The 18,453-nt window shown below is 31.1% G+C and overlaps 1 protein-coding gene across 5 annotated transcripts in view; it reads left to right on the top strand.

The window, feature by feature from the left end:
* Window positions 1-18,453, top strand: part of LOC105201122 (phospholipase DDHD1) — a 164,789-nt gene that overhangs the window by 30,866 nt on the left and 115,470 nt on the right. For 4 of the 5 annotated variants that reach the window (XR_005574190.1, XM_039446095.1, XM_039446094.1 and 1 more), the window contains exons 2-5: window positions 6,420-6,731; window positions 17,174-17,347; window positions 17,683-17,811; window positions 17,901-18,042. Coding sequence is in view for 4 of the 5 variants with exons in the window: in XM_039446095.1 (XP_039302029.1) it covers window positions 6,420-6,731; window positions 17,174-17,347; window positions 17,683-17,811; window positions 17,901-18,042 (757 nt within the window). In the remaining variant the exon portion in view is untranslated. The remainder of the gene's footprint in view (window positions 1-6,419; window positions 6,732-17,173; window positions 17,348-17,682; window positions 17,812-17,900; window positions 18,043-18,453) is intronic. The other variant, XM_039446097.1, reaches the window with a different exon arrangement.

Genomic DNA, 18,453 nt, shown 5'->3' with positions numbered 1-18,453 from the left:
AAAACGAAGTCGCGGTCGGGGCTGCAAATTTTTTTAGAACATTATTGTAGGCTTCTAAATCAATCCCGACTAGCAAGAAAAATTTAAAAAAATGCGCACGCCTACGAAAAATTATTTAAACAATATAAAGTTTATTGCAAAAACAGGAAAACGAAGTCGCGGTCGAGGCTGAAAATTTTTTTAGAACATCTTTATAGCCTTCTAAATCAATCCCCACTAGTAAGAAAAATTAAAAAAAATGCGCACGGCTACAAAAAATTATTTAAACAATATAAAATTTATTGCAAAAACAGGAAAACGAAGTCTAGGTTGGGGCTGCAAATTTTTTTAGAACATTATTGAAGGCTTCTAAATCAATCCCGACTAGTAAGAAAAATGAAAAAAAATGCGCACGGCAATGAAAAATTATTTAAACAATATAAAATTTATTGCAAAAACTAAAAAATAAAAAAAATTCTAATACCAAAAACGCAAATAAATTTTAATATAAAAAAGTCAAAAAAATTTTAACATTCACAAACAGTAAGAACATAACAAAAAAAGAGACCATATTCTCGCCACCCCCTCGTTGGTTGGTCTTGGGTAGCGCAAAGAGAGAGAACAATATGTATGTTTAGCAGTCAAATTATATTTCTGATCTATAATTTACATCAAAGTAGAAAATTGGGAAATCATACTATTTCTTTTCTATAATGACAATATTATATTCCTATACGGCGCAAGCAACCAACCTTAATATGATTGCTAATAAATTTCCAGCGCCGACCATGCCCTTGTTTCTGCAATAACTCGTTATATAATTAAAACAATTTAGTAGCCGTGCGCATTTTTTTTAATTTTTCTTGCTAGTCGGGATTTATTTAGAAGCCTACAATGATGTTCTAAAAAAATTTGCAGCCCCGACCGCGACTTCGTTTTCCTGTTTTTGCAATAAACTTTATATTGTTTAAATAATTTTTCGTAGGCGTGCGCATTTTTTTTAATTTTTCTTGCTAGTCGGGATTTATTTAGAAGCCTACAATGATGTTCTAAAAAAATTTGCAGCCCCGACCGCGACTTCGTTTTCCTGTTTTTGCAATAAACTTTATATTGTTTAAATAATTTTTCGTAGGCGTGCGCATTTTTTTTAATTTTTCTTGCTAATCGGGATTTATTTAGAAGCCTACAATCATGTTCTAAAAAAATTTGCAGCCCCGACCGCGACTTCGTTTTCCTGTTTTTGCAATAAACTTTATATTGTTTAAATAATTTTTCGTAGGCGTGCGCATTTTTTTTAATTTTTCTTGCTAGTCGGGATTTATTTAGAAGCCTACAATGATGTTCTAAAAAAATTTGCAGCCCCGACCGCGACTTCGTTTTCCTGTTTTTGCAATAAACTTTATATTGTTTAAATAAGTTTTCGTAGGCGTGCGCATTTTTTTTAATTTTTCTTGCTAGTCGGGATTTATTTAGAAGCCTACAATGATGTTCTAAAAAAATTTGCAGCCCCGATCGCGACTTCGTTTTCCTGTTTTTGCAATAAACTTTATATTGTTTAAATAATTTTTCGTAGGCGTGCGCATTTTTTTTAATTTTTCTTGCTAGTCGGGATTGATTTAGAAGCCTACAATAATGTTCTAAAAAAATTTGCAGCCCCGACCGAGACTTCGTTTTCCTGTTTTTGCAATAAATTTTATATTGTTTAAATAATTTTTCGTAGGCGTGCGCATTTTTTTTAATTTTTCTTACTAGTCGGGATTGATTTAGAAGGCTATAAAGATGTTCTAAAAAAATTTGCAGCCCCGACCGAGGCTTCCTTCCCTTGTTTCTGCAATAACTCGTTATATAATTTAAACAATTTAGTAGACCTGCGCATTTTTGTTAATTGTTCTGGATAGTCTGATGTATTTAGAAGCGTATAAGTGTATTTTGTGCAGTTACTTGCTAGTTTGCCTTTATATGTCAAAGTTTCTTATGTATTTTATTTTGAATGAGAATCCCTGCTTTGACGAATCTGCTGCTGCGAATCCGCTGCTAGCTTCAACATCATCATCGCGTAGAAAATGAGGTTAAAAATGTTCGCTAGAGAAACGGCATCCGTTCCAGTGATATAAATGTAAAAATCTTTTATCTATAAAGTGACATAAAAGTTGGAAAACACTGAATTGTATACTGCTATTATAGTGTTAATATAGTGTCGTTTTTATTCATGAAAGAAAAAAATGCTTTAAAATTACTATAATTTAATTATAATTTATTTCAGTTGGTTCATAACAATTAGTTTTAGTATTAATTATAATTTATAATTGTTTTGACATGCAGTTTGTACCTGATATTATTACTGCGTAAATAGTAAACAAATGTTAGTAAAATAGCTATATTCATTATTTTCCACATAGCACGTAATATTTCTGTGATATCACAGAAATATTGCAATATCACAGAAATATTACATATTACTGTAAAATATTACATATTCTGTAAAATATTACAGAAATATTACTGTGATATTATACAGTGATAATGACACTGAAGTATTCTAGTGATATCACAAGAATATCACAGAAATATTACTGTGATATTACACAGTGATAACAACATTAAAATATTCCAATGATATCATTGCAATATATTGTTGCAATATTTAATCCCAAAGAACAAGGTAATGTCAAATGACGTTTCTATTATGTCTTATTATTGCAACGTCACTATCTCTTTGATTAATTCGATATTTTCAGTATCTCTAATATTCTTGGTAATTTCGGTATCCTATAGAAGAAATCAACTCACAAATAAAATAATAATGTCTTTGCTCTTCCATGGAATGAAAGTAAAAGTTAAGAAAAAATATTAATTTTATTATTAGTTTAGGAATTTACTTTTACTAGTTTATCCCTAAACTGTATATATAAACTAATGTACGCTCTTCTATGTAATCTATCAATTTAATTATTGCTTTACAACTCGATCAATAATGATTTTATTAAAAAATTACAGAAAAACCTTTGTATTTGTCTTATTGTCATTTATAATTTTTACAGGATTACAAAAATTGATTTTAATTTTTAAAAATTTTTATCATAAAAAATTTTTTTAAAGAAAATGTTTACAAAAAGTTTTGTCAATACATTTTTAATTTACTGTCAATAAATATTTTAAGGTATATTTAGAAGTTTTTGAAAAAAAAATACATTTTTACGTCGTTAAATATTTACTGCTCGGTACATTATTTTGTAAAATAATTTATTTATTTATATTAATTAGATTATTATACACCACAGTAAAAGGTTTTTCAAGTTCATTAAAATATTAAATTTTCAACAAATTTTTCTTTAGATTTTACTTTTTTTTTATTAAAAAATATGATTATATATATTACATTATTAATTAGGTATTTTACAATATTCATTAATTATATGTACGTATATAATGTTGCGGCTTGGTCACCAACCGTCACAACTTACGGCAAAACAAGCAAGCGCGTGCACAGCCGCTATACGTCCCGCCGTGTGTATAAATCAATTTTTGTTAATGACTATTGCCGCTTGAGTTTTAATAAGACAATAAAGATATGAGTATTTCTATGGTCCGCTATTTTTAGTCTTCCCTCTCCCCCGCCGCCTCTTTACTCTTTGCCGTCATCACGAGGCAGTGAGAAGGTATAGAGTGTGGAGGCGAAGGGGAAAGGACTAAAAATGGCGGACCGTAGAAATATTTATATCTTTAGTGCTCTAATTTTAACAATGAGTCTTTATGGCACTAGAGTATATTTTTTTGTTTCAGAAACAGTTATATTACAGTTGTGGTAAAATTATTTTTCCGAATGAAAATAAGACTTTGCTATTTTTTCTTAAAAAACATTTGATTTTTTTTATAAACCCAGTCAACAAAATGTTAGCACTGTCGGCAGGCTGGCGGCAGATTTAATCAAGATGTTTTGGCAGACTGAACTCAACTGATCTCAAATTCTGCTTACGTTCTGTTGACAGAACCTGTCGATATTCTATTTCAGTAAAATGACAGCACCAGGTGAGCACACCGTGCTGCTAGCACATGATGCCCGATAAGTGGCAGAATTTAAACATGACATTCACAATTTGACGGCAGACTGGTAGCACAAATCGAGCACCCCGTGCTGTCAAGATCTAACAACGCACTGGTAGCAGAAATCAAGCATTTTTATTCAAAAATTTTTATTATAAAAAAATTTCTTTTCAAGTTTTCTTGCAGATTTAATTCTTAATTTTTATTAAGGTTAATCTAATTCGGATATATTCTATTTTATTAATTACGATTACGCATTATTTTACAATTTTTAAAAACGTATCGGAGCCGGCGGGATTTGAATCTAATTGTAAGATTTCGGGACAATAACCTAATATGCTAACACTAAGCTAATCGTATACTTGTGATATCGTTAATAAAAAGTTATATTTGAAGTAAAGCTGATTTGAACAGAAAGAAACTTAGGTGTTGAGTATCGCGCGAACATTATCACTAGCCCTTTGATTATTTATCTTTAAATATTTTTAAAACACACACACACACACACACACACACACACACTATTTAAACTATAAATTAAAACCTGTTCCTGCCTAAACCAATATAGTAAAAAAAAACAACAATTGGAAATAGTACCGGAGCATGAAAAAATATTATTGCCGTACAAAGCATACTTGCAAAAATCAATTTTGCAACTATATGTTATAAACAAATTACTAAAAATTGATTGTAGAGGAAAACTAATTACTCCAATCGATTCTACGAAAAAAATGGCTTAAGAAACATATTTAACATTTTCTTAATTGTTATAAACAAATTAGTTACAAAATTTATTTTTGCAACGTTTCTTTAGTAATTTTTCTCGTAAAATCGATTGGCGCAATCAGTTCTCTTTAAAGTAAATTTTTAATAATTTGTTTATACCAATTGGTTGCAAAATTGAGTTTTGAAAAGTTCTTTTTTACATCAGTAATGTTTTTTTATGCTTTGGTCCTATTTCCAATTCTAATTTTTTTTACTATTTTGGTTAGTCAGACCATGGCCAGGAACGGGTTTTAATTATTTATTTATGCGGGCAGATAGAAATCTCAACGAACACAATGCGAATAGATACGGATAGGATTCTTGTACGTAATTGCGGACAGGTGCAGATAGAAATTGCGGCGTATAGAATATAAACAGAAACAGAGAGAACATATGCATAAAGAAATTGATTGGTCCAATAATTAGTTAAATGCATAAGAAAACGGATTAAGCAATTTCTTTATGCATATGTTATTTATGCATGCAATTATGCAAGTTTGTCTAAATAGGCCCTTAATAAATTCATGAAGAGTGGCGTTACAATTTAAAAATATGCAAAACAGCACGTTTTGCTTGATTTCCGCTGCCAGTGTGACGTCAGATCCTGTTAGCACGGGATGCTCGATTTGGGGTGCTAACAATCTGCCGTCAGATTGTGTTGTGCAGGTCTTGCACATTCTGTCTAATTTTGTCGCCAATCTGACATTAGGTGCTGGCAGCATGGCGTGTTCGCGTGGTGCTGTCAGATTGTCGCGTAGATCCTGTTCGTTTTTTACTGCTAATCTGACGTTAGGTCTTATCAGCACGCGATTTCTGCTGCCAGTCTGTTGTCAGATTGTGTTGCGTAGGTTATGCTTGATTTCTGTGGCCAATCTGACAACAGTCCTGTCAACACTATTTGCTCAATTTCTGCTGGATTTAAACGGCAACTGTTTCTGAGCTATTTCTGACAGCAGTTTGCTGACACCGCAGATATTGCAGAGTTTGTATAAAATTTGTTGCCTTTTTAGCAATAAAAATTGATAGCAGACTCTCCGAATAATCTGTTTGTTTACGTATGCCTAACGGGGACCATAATAAAAATTGTGATTACATTTTATCGCATTTATATGTTCAAGTATAACTTACTGAATCTTGGCTTCAACCATTTCTTGCTTTGGCCACCTGCCTGCTTTGCATGCTTACTAGGCACACTCTTCATGGCACAAATTCTTTTTATAGACAGTTCTTGATATTTTGTTTCCAACAAAATAAATAATTCACAATATCTATCAGTGTTGACATAGTATAATAAGAGTGACATTATCTCTTTAAAAAGGGCCAAGACTTTTGCACTCAACTAATATTTGAAAATAAAAGATTGTTTTTATTTATTTGTTAATGCTTTTTTTAAAGAATATTTCAATAATTTAAAACATTTAATGATTTCAACGCATAACGTCTAGCATTCAAGTTTGCTAGATCAATGTTTATTACTCTAATTTAATGTTTATTTATACTTTGCACTCTCTTTGTACAAAGAATCACGCACGATAAGAATCAGAGGATATAATTCATCATTTGTTAATATTATCGTTAGTTATTAAAGACATACAAGGTGTATAATAATTTGATTTTTGTTCTATGCAAAGGTGATGACCAAGCGATAATAGAAGAAAGTCCAAAGGACAATATTGAAACTGATACTGTGAGTGAAGTGATTTACGCCGAACCTTTGACTCCTGAGGAAATACGGTGGTTTTACAAAGACAGCGTTGACAAAAGGTGGAATGAGTTTTGCGGATATGACAGCTTAAGGATTGAGAAAATTTATCAGGAGCGCCAGAACTTAATTAGCGAGAGTATGACAAACGGTTTGCCACCTGCTGAGAAAATTGTAGTCAGAGGTGGCATGTACGATGTCGAAATCGACAACATGAAATGCGTTTCAATATATTGGCCAGGTGAATATTATGTATTTTATTTTCCGCTTCAGCATGTTTTCGTAATTTTGATATTTATATAATTTTTTATTATTTTAATTATTATTATCCTAGTTATATTATTATTATTTTAGTTCTTTTAAGACGTTGCTTTTTATTTTTTATATTATCGCATATTTACCAAGTAGGTTTGCTGAAATGAGTGTAATAACGGCAAACATCAACTATAATAATGATTTAATACTTGTTTAGATTTCTGTACATTTTTCCGTTTGTGCGAGCAATGTGTCTATGCTGCATAGATTACTTTGTCCTTGAAATTATTACAGCCAATTTGTATTGACTGTGCCTATTATAACTTGCAATATGTGCAAAATGAATATAACAGCAGGCATTAGGTTTTGCAATAAAGATCACTCAAAGCACTTGGCAAAATTATATGTTGTTATTTAAGCTTTGTAATATATTTATGTATAAATGTAAGCTACAATATTAAAAATATTTAAATCATAATCTTTTGAGCAGTAGGACATATCAGACAAAATGTGTCTATAAGGTTATAAAAGAGTACTTTAATTTCATTAAAATTTATTATATAAGAATATTTTAAATTCCTAAAACAAAGGATATAACGTAATAAGAAGAGTTATTTTGGGTCCTGCGCGTAAACAATTGTTATATAGGGCAAAATATCCATCTAGATAAAAAAAATTTTTTTGCCTAGTTTATTTCAAAAGACCTCCACAATTTCGAGAATCGCAAAAAATGTGACTTTTCATATTTGTTTTCTCGACTAAATCTAAATTAACTTTTACAAAAAAATTTATGATTATAAAGGATATTCACGTACACAAGTTCTAATTTTTTTGTCGTTTTTTACTGAAAATTCAATTTTAAAAAAATCTAGAATTTTTTAAATTTTATTTTCTTTTGATCTAAAACATTGGCCATTTCTAAAAAATTCAGTGGTTATGTCATATGACATATTATATTCAATATTTTTTTCAGAATTTTCAATTTGGTGGAACGTGTAAAAAAAAAATAAAAACCGATTTTTTAAATTAGTTTTCGGTCTTAAATGCATCCGGTTGATATATATTAAATTGTTTTTAAGTACAATTAGATACATTAGAATGAGAGATTATAGAGTTTGGGATAATGAATTACTAAGCGGAAGAATAATAGAAGAGGCGCCACTCAAGTGAGCGCTTGGTAGCAACTCCTTAATTTTTTGGAAAGAAGAGAGGGGATAGGTAAAAAATGGTGGAGAAGATGCCATTTAAGCAAACGCTTGGCAGCGCGCAACCCCTTAACCTTTGGATAAGAGGAGGGTAGAAGAAGAAGGCATCCGGCTAGATTTTTGACTTACCCTGTCTTTAGGAGTAGCTTATCCGTTGTTGTCATCTCGGTGTGATAGTCGCTTGGTAAGCGTGCATACCGACCGATTATCTTGATATGCCGCTGAAAGTTCCGACTCCGAAAGAACCTCTTATTTCCACCATTAAGCAGAAAAGCAACGAAGAAAATTATTTCACCATAACATACTTCTCAAGGACTACGCCTAAATATCAAGAAGACTTAATACATAGTCGTAAGTAAGAATCCATCAGCAATTAGGGGCATTATGGTGGAAAGAGTAAGAATAGAAGATAGACAAAATAACATATTTTGGATTCACAATAGAAGACTGAGGTAATACATTAGAAATCCGATGTCGTATCGAAAAGGCGAGTGTTGCCAATCTTATACACCGCGTCACTTATGCTGTATACCTTGGTCAATTTTTATTTAAAAAAATATATGTATTTTTGTGATATAATTTAGACTATAATTAAGACTATAAGCTTTCAAAAAATGCAAAAAAAACTGATTTTTTGAAACCTCTAAACCAAAAAACCTGTTTAAAAATTATTGTAGCTTTGACATTTTGATACTAGAATTTTTTTTTCGAAATGATCTCAGGAGTCTGTCATTAACGGATGTCATCCAAAATCTGGGACATCCTGTATATAAAAAAATTAAAAGAAATGATTAAATTTACAAAATGATAGTGAACTTTTTAATCCAATATATTTTGATTTAATTCGCTGGTTTAAGTTCTTTATCAAGCGTGAATATTGTGCGAGTGATGGGGTGTTGCGGAGCGCCGCAATTTTCAACTTCTTTCCCAATTATTGACTCTAAAGCCAAGAATGTTGCGAAGCGCTAAAATTATCATTTTTCAAATTCCGGCGATCAATTCTTGGCTTTGGAGTCAACATGTTGTTGTTTGCCGGTCGGAGCGGAGCGGTGAGCTCGGTCTGGCGTCCGCGTGATCGCGCGCGTAGTCGCGCGATGCGCGCTGTAGCCGACCAATTGACGTTCGATGCGCGACGATCTCGCGTATTCGAACGGCTAAGCCCGGCACGATTCGTTCCCTGAGAAACCGCGAAAGGTTCACGTGAGACCCTCGGGACGGATCGTGTCGCGGGCTATATAGGTTCCCGCAAACGGCGGGAGCGCGCCTTTTCTTCGCAGTCGGGTTTCGAGACGTATCGTGGTCACAGAAAGCGATTATCTCAGTGCGAAATAAAAGATATATTTTATTTCGAACGCAACAAACACATTCGAAGCAATTCAATCGGCATCTCCATCCCGCCAAATAGCATCAGTGCAAAAAAGCGCGCTCCAGTGCCGTTCAGCGCACATGGGGAATGAGAAAGATTTTGTATATGTATACACTTCTTCCTCGGTATATCATTATTATCATTGCAAATTCATACATATATTTTATAAACATATATATATATATATATATATATATATATACAGTGAAGCCTTCCATATCCGAAATAATAGGAAGACAGAATTGTTCGGAAAAAGGAATTTTTGTATAATAGAATAAATACATTTTTATATTAAATTTTATTTATTCAAACAGAAACTGAAATTTTTAACAAAAACGACTTTATACATTCAAAAAAACCTAAATTCTTTAGGTAAAGGAAACAAAATTAACATTTGTTTACACATTTATGGATCCCATATCTTTTTGGTTGCTAAGTCACATAAATGCTTTAACGTAATTGTGTAGAATCACATTCTTTCTGCCTCAAACCAACGAAGTCCTATTGCGAATGCTTTGAATGTTTCGGCATAAGATGGCATGTTGTCCTCAGCATTACTTTTATTTGTTATGTCAGCTTCTGTTAAATTTAAATTTATGTCGATGATATCCTCGTTACTTGAACCATTATTCTTATTGCATTGAAACTACTCTATGATCATCATTGTCAGTACAATCATCACATCCAGATATTCTAATGTAGCGATAACTTCTTCAATGTCTTCTTCTATTGTTGCTTCTCGTTTGTTTGTGCCTTCAATGTCATACAACAAAAGTTTTCTTCATGTTCTTTTAAAAGTTATGTCTTTAATGTGGGACCAAGCATTTGCCACTATGTAAAAACAATCTTGTAAATTTACCTTTTATAAAGCTTTATTTTTTCTCTTTGTTATTACATTCAAACAAAAACAAAAATTTTTTAAGCAACTTTTTTCTGTAAGATTATTTAAACCTCAATAACTCATTGATCTAGTGATTGTATGAGTGAAGTTGTGTTAGATGGCAAAAACATTATTTTTATAAATTTGTCCTTATTAAGAATTTCATATGTAGAATGCGATTTAGCATTGTCTAACATAAGAATTTTTTCTCTAACACCATTTTTTAATTAGCGTTCTTTAATGGCTGGTATAAAAATTTTCTCAAATCATTCACAAAAAATTTGACTATCCAAACATTTTTTAATTTTTATAAACAATTTTTATAAACAACATTTGATATTGTTTATTTCTATTAACATGTTTTAAACAGCGTAGTTTTACTTTTTCCGATAATTAGAACCGGTAGCTGATGATACACGGTAGTATTTGCACAAAGAAGAGTAGTAATACTGTCTTTACTAATCCTGCGACCAGGAGCAGATGTTTCGCGATAAGAGACCATCTTTTTCTACGGTAACGCTTTCCAAAATAAACCCGTTTTATCAGCATTATATACATTTGTTAATGTATATAACAAATCACTTAAAAATTTTTTAAATTCTACTGTAAAGGCTTCTGCAGCAGTAGTGTTTGCTGATAATTTTTCTCCACAGATATCTAGCTGTCGGATATTGTGTCTTTTTTCTGAATTTTGCTAGCCAATCATTACTCGCTTTAAAATTTGGATCACTTTTTAATCTTTTGTTGAACTCTAGAGCTTTCCTGTGTAATATAGGTCCACTTATTGGTGGGCCTCTGTCCCTTTTTTTGCCAAAACCATTGAAATACATCATCCATAGTTTTATTTTTAGGATTCATTAAACTTTTCCTACGAATACTGCATCTGAGGAATTTGCATATTGAATATAACTTACAATTTTATACTTTCGATTTTTAAGGTCCATAATTATAGATCTACCTATACCATGGATTTGTGCCAATTCTGCCACAATTCTTTCACTACGTTTGAGAGCTTTAATTATTTCATATTTTGTTTCAATATTTAAAACTACGAGGTGTGTTCAAAAAGTATCGCGAATTTTGAATTTTCGCGGGTTACGTATATTCGAATTTCGATCTTTTTGTGGCGTTATGTTGGTACTCATGTCTCTCACTTATGCCGACAAGCTCGGCCATTTTGAATGTTCACTTAATTGTTGACAGCTGCTTTGCTTGCACGTGTTTTGGATCGTCTTCGATTTTTACCTATTCAAAAAAATGGATCAAAGAACCTGTATCAAATTTTGTGTGAAAAACGAAATTAAGTGCGCGGATGCATTCCGAATGTTGACTGTGGCATACGGAGAAGCTACCTTGGACCGAAGCAACGTTTATCGGTGGTACAAAATGTTCTCAGAAGGCCGAGAAGATGTGAACGACAAAGAGCGTGCCGGACGCCCGAGCACTTCAACAACAGACGAAAAAATTAATGAAGTGGAGAAAATGGTATTGGCCAATCGTCGAATCACCGTTAGAGAAGTTGCTGAGGACCTAAACATATCGATTGGCTCGTGCCATTCGATTTTTATCAATGATTTGGGCATGAGACGGGTCGCCGCGAAATTCGTACCAAAATTGCTCAATTGCGACCAAAAACAGCATCGCATGAACATTGCTAATGAGATGTTGGACTCTGTCCGCGACGACCCAAATTTGCTCCAGAGGGTCATAACTGGTGACGAATCGTGGGTTTATGGTGATGACGTGGAAACCAAAGCTCAATCATCTCAATGGAAGCTGCCGCACGAACCAAGACCGAAAAAAGCGCGCCAAGTTCGGTCGAATGTGAAAGTTTTGCTGACAGTTTTCTTCGATTGCAGGGGCGTGGTGCATCATGAGTTCTTGCCACAGGGTAGAACGGTCAATAAGGAATATTACCTGCAAGTTATGCGCAATTTGCGCGAAGCAATCCGCCAGGAACGCCCGGATTTGTGGAAGAACAAAAATTGGCTTTTGCACCACGATAACGCCCCTGCTCACACATCGTTGCTTGTGCGCGACTTTTTGGCCAAAAACAACACACTAATGAAGCCGCAGCCACCGTATTCCCCAGATCTGGCCCCCTGTGACTTTTTCTTGTTCCCTAAACTGAAGAGGCCCATGAAAGGACGACGTTACGCTACGCTTCACGAGATAAAGACGGCATCGAAGGAGGAGCTGAACAAGATAAAAAAAAATGATTTTTTGAAGTGCTTCGAAAATTGGAAAAACCGTTGGCACAAGTGTATAATATCTCATGGGGATTACTTTGAAGAGGACAAAATAGATATTCATGAATAAATAAATAATTTTTGAAAAAACACAAAATTCGCGATACTTTTTGAACACACCTCGTACACGTTTTTATTTAATTTTTATTGTAATATGTTCCCGTTGTTAGTTTCGTACTAAATTGTTCTGTTTAGGATATAATCAGTTAAAGAGAAGTCACTTAGAAGAGTACGTATACTTAAACAGTAAACATTATCACAGAACGCTGTTTAGATAATGGAACATTCGGATAGTAGAACGTTCGAATATTAGAGTATTCGGATAACGGAATTTCAAGTATGGAAGGCTCTAATTAAGCAAAAAGTTATTACGTCAAATTAAACAAAAATAACGGTAAAATGACTATTAAAAGTCATTTTTTTGTTAATCACGATTCATTTTAATGCCATTTTTACTTTTTATTAACGGAGATAATAAGAGTGTTCATAATATCTATAGTGGTTATAATATTACTTTCTCTTCTAATAATAAAACCAAAAATTTTAGGAGTCACGTTCAACTGTAGAATAAAAAATCTTTAAATAATTGAAGACATGAAAGCATTATCGTACAGATAACATAATGTAGACATGTAAAATGAACAATATCTACAGAATTCGGTGGAAGTTTGAGAATCTAAACTTATTTTTTCTTAAATGCTACTATCTTGCGTTATTATTTAAAAAATTATATATGATCAATGATTGGATGCAGATGACCCAAAACTCTTATGCAAATAGCGAAGTTTTTTGTATTGTGCGACCTAAAAAAGCCTCAAATATGAGTTTAAAAAAATTTTTTAAATTCTTGATCCGCCATATTTGGTTAGCTATTTTTAATTTAAAATTTTTTAACTCAAATTCTTAATCTCAAAACTTCTAAGTATGCGCAACATTTTTTTAGAAAATTCACTTTAATGAATCGTAGAAGAAATACACATGACATCAATGCCACTAAAAACACAACAAAATTTAATGGTAAAAGACATCAATGCCGTTCAAGGGGTTAACATGTAGCTAGGGTAAAGTCAGTATTTACGCCGCGCTGAGATTTACGCCACAGAAGTCACAACAGTAGAAGGAGTAACGGTAGTTTGCTCACAATCACTTTGTTATATGTCTTTATACTATATTAGTATAATGTTATGATTTCATTTTTTTATTGTTAATATTAACGAAAATATCGTAAATTAAATCCATTTCTCCATTTAGTAGCGCGATCGTGTATTACGACCTACGTAAAATTGTAGGGAATGTAAAAGACTTAATAATTATTTCATGATACGTAAATGTAGAGGAATAGTAAGGGATGGTATACAAGCAAGATACAAGTGCATAGCGTTTGTATTCTTTGTTTAGTTTGATATCTTGTATATTCCACCTGTTTAGAATATACCTATGGCATTTTTAATGAGCGAAATTTATGCCGTAGTGCAGACGCTGCGTGATTCGAAAGTAGCACTTGCTTCTATGTTGAGAACACAATGTGCACATATCTGCACTCTATTGATGTCTGTGCATGTCTGTGTCATGTTAATCTTTTCAATATTACATTATTATTACTTTTTATACATATTTATTATTCTTATTCTCTAACAAACTTTGTAAACACCTCTTATAATTCATCATGTTATTTTACCATATTTGTAAGTATTATTTGTTAATTATCGATGCGTCGTATATCTACACATAAGCAGTCATAAATTCTAGCACTTTATATATACAAAAAATTCAAGTTTTTTATAGTTTTTTTTTCAAATATAAGAAAAGAAATATTTCACATTAAAAATTTTTTTATAGAAATAAACAGTATGAAGTTTTCATTGGTATAATTTATTTTTTTAACTAGGAAAGGCCGGGCCTATTTGGAGCACTTTTTTTCTTTTGCGTTTCCTGATTCCTATATTCATATTAAAGAATTCGTTGGACGATTTGAAAGGTTGAACCTTATCCTTCATAATGCCGCTGTAAATAGAACACGGAATTGTACTTGTTTTGAACAACCTATGAAAATATTGAGTAGTAGAAAGTATTTTGAATAGCTCGGGGAAATTTGAAACAAGTACGGGATTATTCAGAAATTTGTGTTTTAAGATCAAACAATATAAAAAAAACTGTTTTTAAGACATTATTTTGTTAAAAAAGAATATATAATATTATTAAGATAAGTTGCATACAATAAAAAGAAACACACAATAGAGAATTTTATTGCTTCAGCGTTTTCGAAACAAGTCAGGGACTATTCGTATTTCGTATAATTACATCTGTTAAGTATTAAACTGTCTTTTGGTACATAGAACGCGAATATAAAAGAAAATAATTGTCCAAATGACGATTCGACGTTCGATATTTTGAATAACCTTGGCGTCAATTCTGCACATTATTGCGTATGATCTACAAAGGTAGACATCACACAGCAAAAAGTAGCTACAAATTATTTTAAATACATTCAATTGGACACGATATAGTCAAAGTTTTTTCAAAAAGAATCTTATTTATCTTATTTAAATTTTGAAGAAATACTGATCGTCAGATATTACATTAACTGTCGCAAAACACATTTTTAACTGCCACGATTTCTATGACCGTTTCCAACAAAACTTTATTAGCAATGTCGCTCGTTACATTAGAACGCGTTTATAGTATTTAAAGTAAAGTTTTAACGTGTACCCATAAAAAATATTTCCATTGTTTTGAATTGCCCCGTGTTTTAAATAGCCCCGGTTTCCCTATAGTAAATAATACTTGATAATTGAGTTTTTGATAGGTGCGGCGCACATACCGGCTTTACCCGTGCAAGTCACGATTTTTAAAGAATTGAATCGAATCAAGGCACTTTCTGAAATTGTTCACAATTCCAATTGAAAACGCGAGTTTCTGACTATCAAGTTTTCGACTGTGATCTTACATATGCATTAATGCTATTATAAATTCCAAGCGAAATAGTCTTTTTGCGCATTCTAATAAGTAATAACAGAAACAAGGGAAAAAAAAAGAAACGGGATTATTTCACTATTCGGAAGATTCCAATACAATTTTACACGAAATTAAATTGAATCAAATTAATTCAAATTATTGAAATAAATTTTAACAGCATCAGTATTAGGTTGAATTTAAATATATAAATAATAAGAAAAGTTATTATATAAAAAAATTATAATAACATTACATAAAGTTACATTAAATGATTTTATAAAATTGTCAATACATATGTGTCATATTCAAATTCCTTACATTCAAAGTTTCCGAATAATTCTGATTCGAATTGTAGAGATTCAAATTTGATTCAAAAATTGTCTGATTCTATTCAATTCATATTCGGATAAATTATAATAATTGCCTTAATTTAATATGCTATTTTTAGAGATTTTTAGTTTATTTATAGTTTATTTTTATAAAGTATCACAGTGTTTAATTCATAATATCTTTCCTCACTATTTTAACATATAGGATGTTTTCTTACTGTTTTGGGAAAAAACTCCAGCAAATCTGAAATTTCTTGAGAATTTATTTTTTATTTTTGAAAGTCAGAGAGATATATTTTTATGGGATTTTATTGATACTCAAGAAACATTTTAGAATTTTATTTTTAAATTTAAATTTTATATTGTGACAAATTATTTCTTTGATTTTTTTATAATATGAAATTGTTTAACACTAAATGAAATTGTTTAACAATAAATACGGTACACGTATCCATGTACGAATTCTCCTGTGACTTATAAGTGTATATTTAAAAAATAATGAATGGTTCCAAATTACTACTTTGTGTGTTTAAGGAGATGCTAAAGTTGTTAAAGGATATTAAAAAATATAAATTTATTTTAAAACTGCATTTAAAAAAATTTTTTTAATGTTACTTGAAATTTTGACAGCAATGTATTATTAATTTTTTTTTATAAAGGAACAATGAATCACAGGAGAATATACGTTGATATGCTATACTTATTGCTAATCGATTTTGTATTATAAAAAAATAAGCAATTTGATCGAGCATATATAACTAAATATTTTTGTAAATAATATTATTTATCCGCTACGAAAATCATAAATATTATTTTCATAAATTATAAAAAAAGATTCGATTTTAATATTGAGTCATCTTCAATGTTACAGTTTATATTTGTTACAAAATTTAAAACTCATTTTTAAAAATAAATAAATAAAAATCAAAAATATAATCTTGTCAATAAAAAAAGAGAATTTGTATTTGAAATTCCCGAAAAATCCGAGAATTTTTTTACGAAATTTGGATAAACATTTTGATTATTGTAACAATAAAGTATTTTTTTTTGTAATTTCTTATTATAACTAATTACAATTTTTAAGCATTATTAAGTTATTGTTAATCTACGAAACTTTTTGCAAAAGTTAAGAGTATTAAGGTCTGCATTCATAGTCATTTTTTATATCTCAGATCTCAGTGTCAGTGTGTTTTTATTTCGTGTTTTGCATTTTATTATATGCGAGATAAAGATAAAGATAAACTGAGATCTGAAATTTGAGAAACGACTTCGAGTATGGACCTAAGAGTGTTAAGATAAATTAAATCATTTTCTCTCTTTTAGTGAACATTTAAGTAGTAATTATTTAAGTTTACACAGAAGTTATTTATTTTAATCACATAAAGTGTGCAAAACACGTAAATTAGTTTGTATAATTATAATAAACTGTGTAAATTTGTTGAAGGCGAAGAATGGGAGATTATGAGAGGCACATGGTATTATGATGGCAGCTGGATACCATTGGAAATGGAACATTCCAAAGTCATAGAAGAAGTACATCTCAAATTATTTCAAAAGGAAGAAAGTAACAATGAAAATATCACAATGTGTGACACAAATGCTCCTCAGTCCTATAAAGGTATTATTTTCTTTAATTCTCTTAAGTCTCTTATGCTTGCGTAACTCACACATACATTACCTATTCATAAGTTTGAAAAAACTTGCGATTTTCTTGCGTCTCACGAAAAGTTAAGTGTCTTCTTTACTAGAATGTATTATAAAAACACAATAAATTAAAGAATTTAATGATTATAGCTAGATCTTGGCATTGATATTTTTTTGTGTAATTTTATGTACGTTTTAAATTTACTTTTTTTATTCTTTTTATAAGAGACAAAATTTCAAGCTTCAAAACTTATGAACAGTAGTATATGTGTGGATTAAATTTATTAATTTTTCTTATTGCGTTTTTAGTGCTACATACGGAGCAGTTCTCTGAGTTTCATGTCGACTGGCATTCAATTAATGATGTGACATTATATAGCGAATATACACCTACTAAACTGATGCGTAGTGTCACATCAAAATTGGGTTTTTCTAAAAGTAAGTTCAGGAATTTAGAATTATGAATAAAAATATTGTTTATATCTTTATGTACTACCGAATACATTTTTTTCTTTTTAAATTGGCAGCAACAGGCTATCGATTAAAAAGAGGTTACAAAACTGGTACGAGTATGGAGGATAAACCGCGTGATATCGACCATCTAGTATTTGTCGTCCACGGAATAGGACAAAAGCGAGATACAGGGAAAATAATACGCAATACTACGTGGTACAAAAAAATCATGATTATTTTTATTGTTTAAAATGTTCCGCAAGAAAATAACCAATAAATTCTAGAAATTTTGCTTTTTAAGGATTATCTTAACCTTCGGTGAACAATGTGGGGTACATTCCTCCTTAGTAAGTAAAAATGGAATAAAAGGAATTAAAAAGCTAAATTTATTTTTGGATTAAAAGTATAGAACTTTCATTTAATTCTTATAAATGAATAAAAAAGCATTAAGTTTTGAAATGGATTTTGTTTTTCAGAAGTACGCATTTCCATAACATAGGGGACACCGGGGCAAATCATTAGACCTTTTTTTCTTTTGTGTCTCCTGAGTCCTATATTAATTAAAAAAAAAAAAAAACATGAGCCGGTTTGAAAGGTTGAACCTTCCCCTTCACAATGCCGATATAA

The sequence above is a fragment of the Solenopsis invicta genome, chromosome 2, assembly GCF_016802725.1.
Source record: "Solenopsis invicta isolate M01_SB chromosome 2, UNIL_Sinv_3.0, whole genome shotgun sequence".
Classification (NCBI taxonomy): Eukaryota; Metazoa; Arthropoda; class Insecta; order Hymenoptera; family Formicidae; genus Solenopsis; species Solenopsis invicta.
This window is presented reverse-complemented; position numbering and strand designations above follow the sequence as displayed.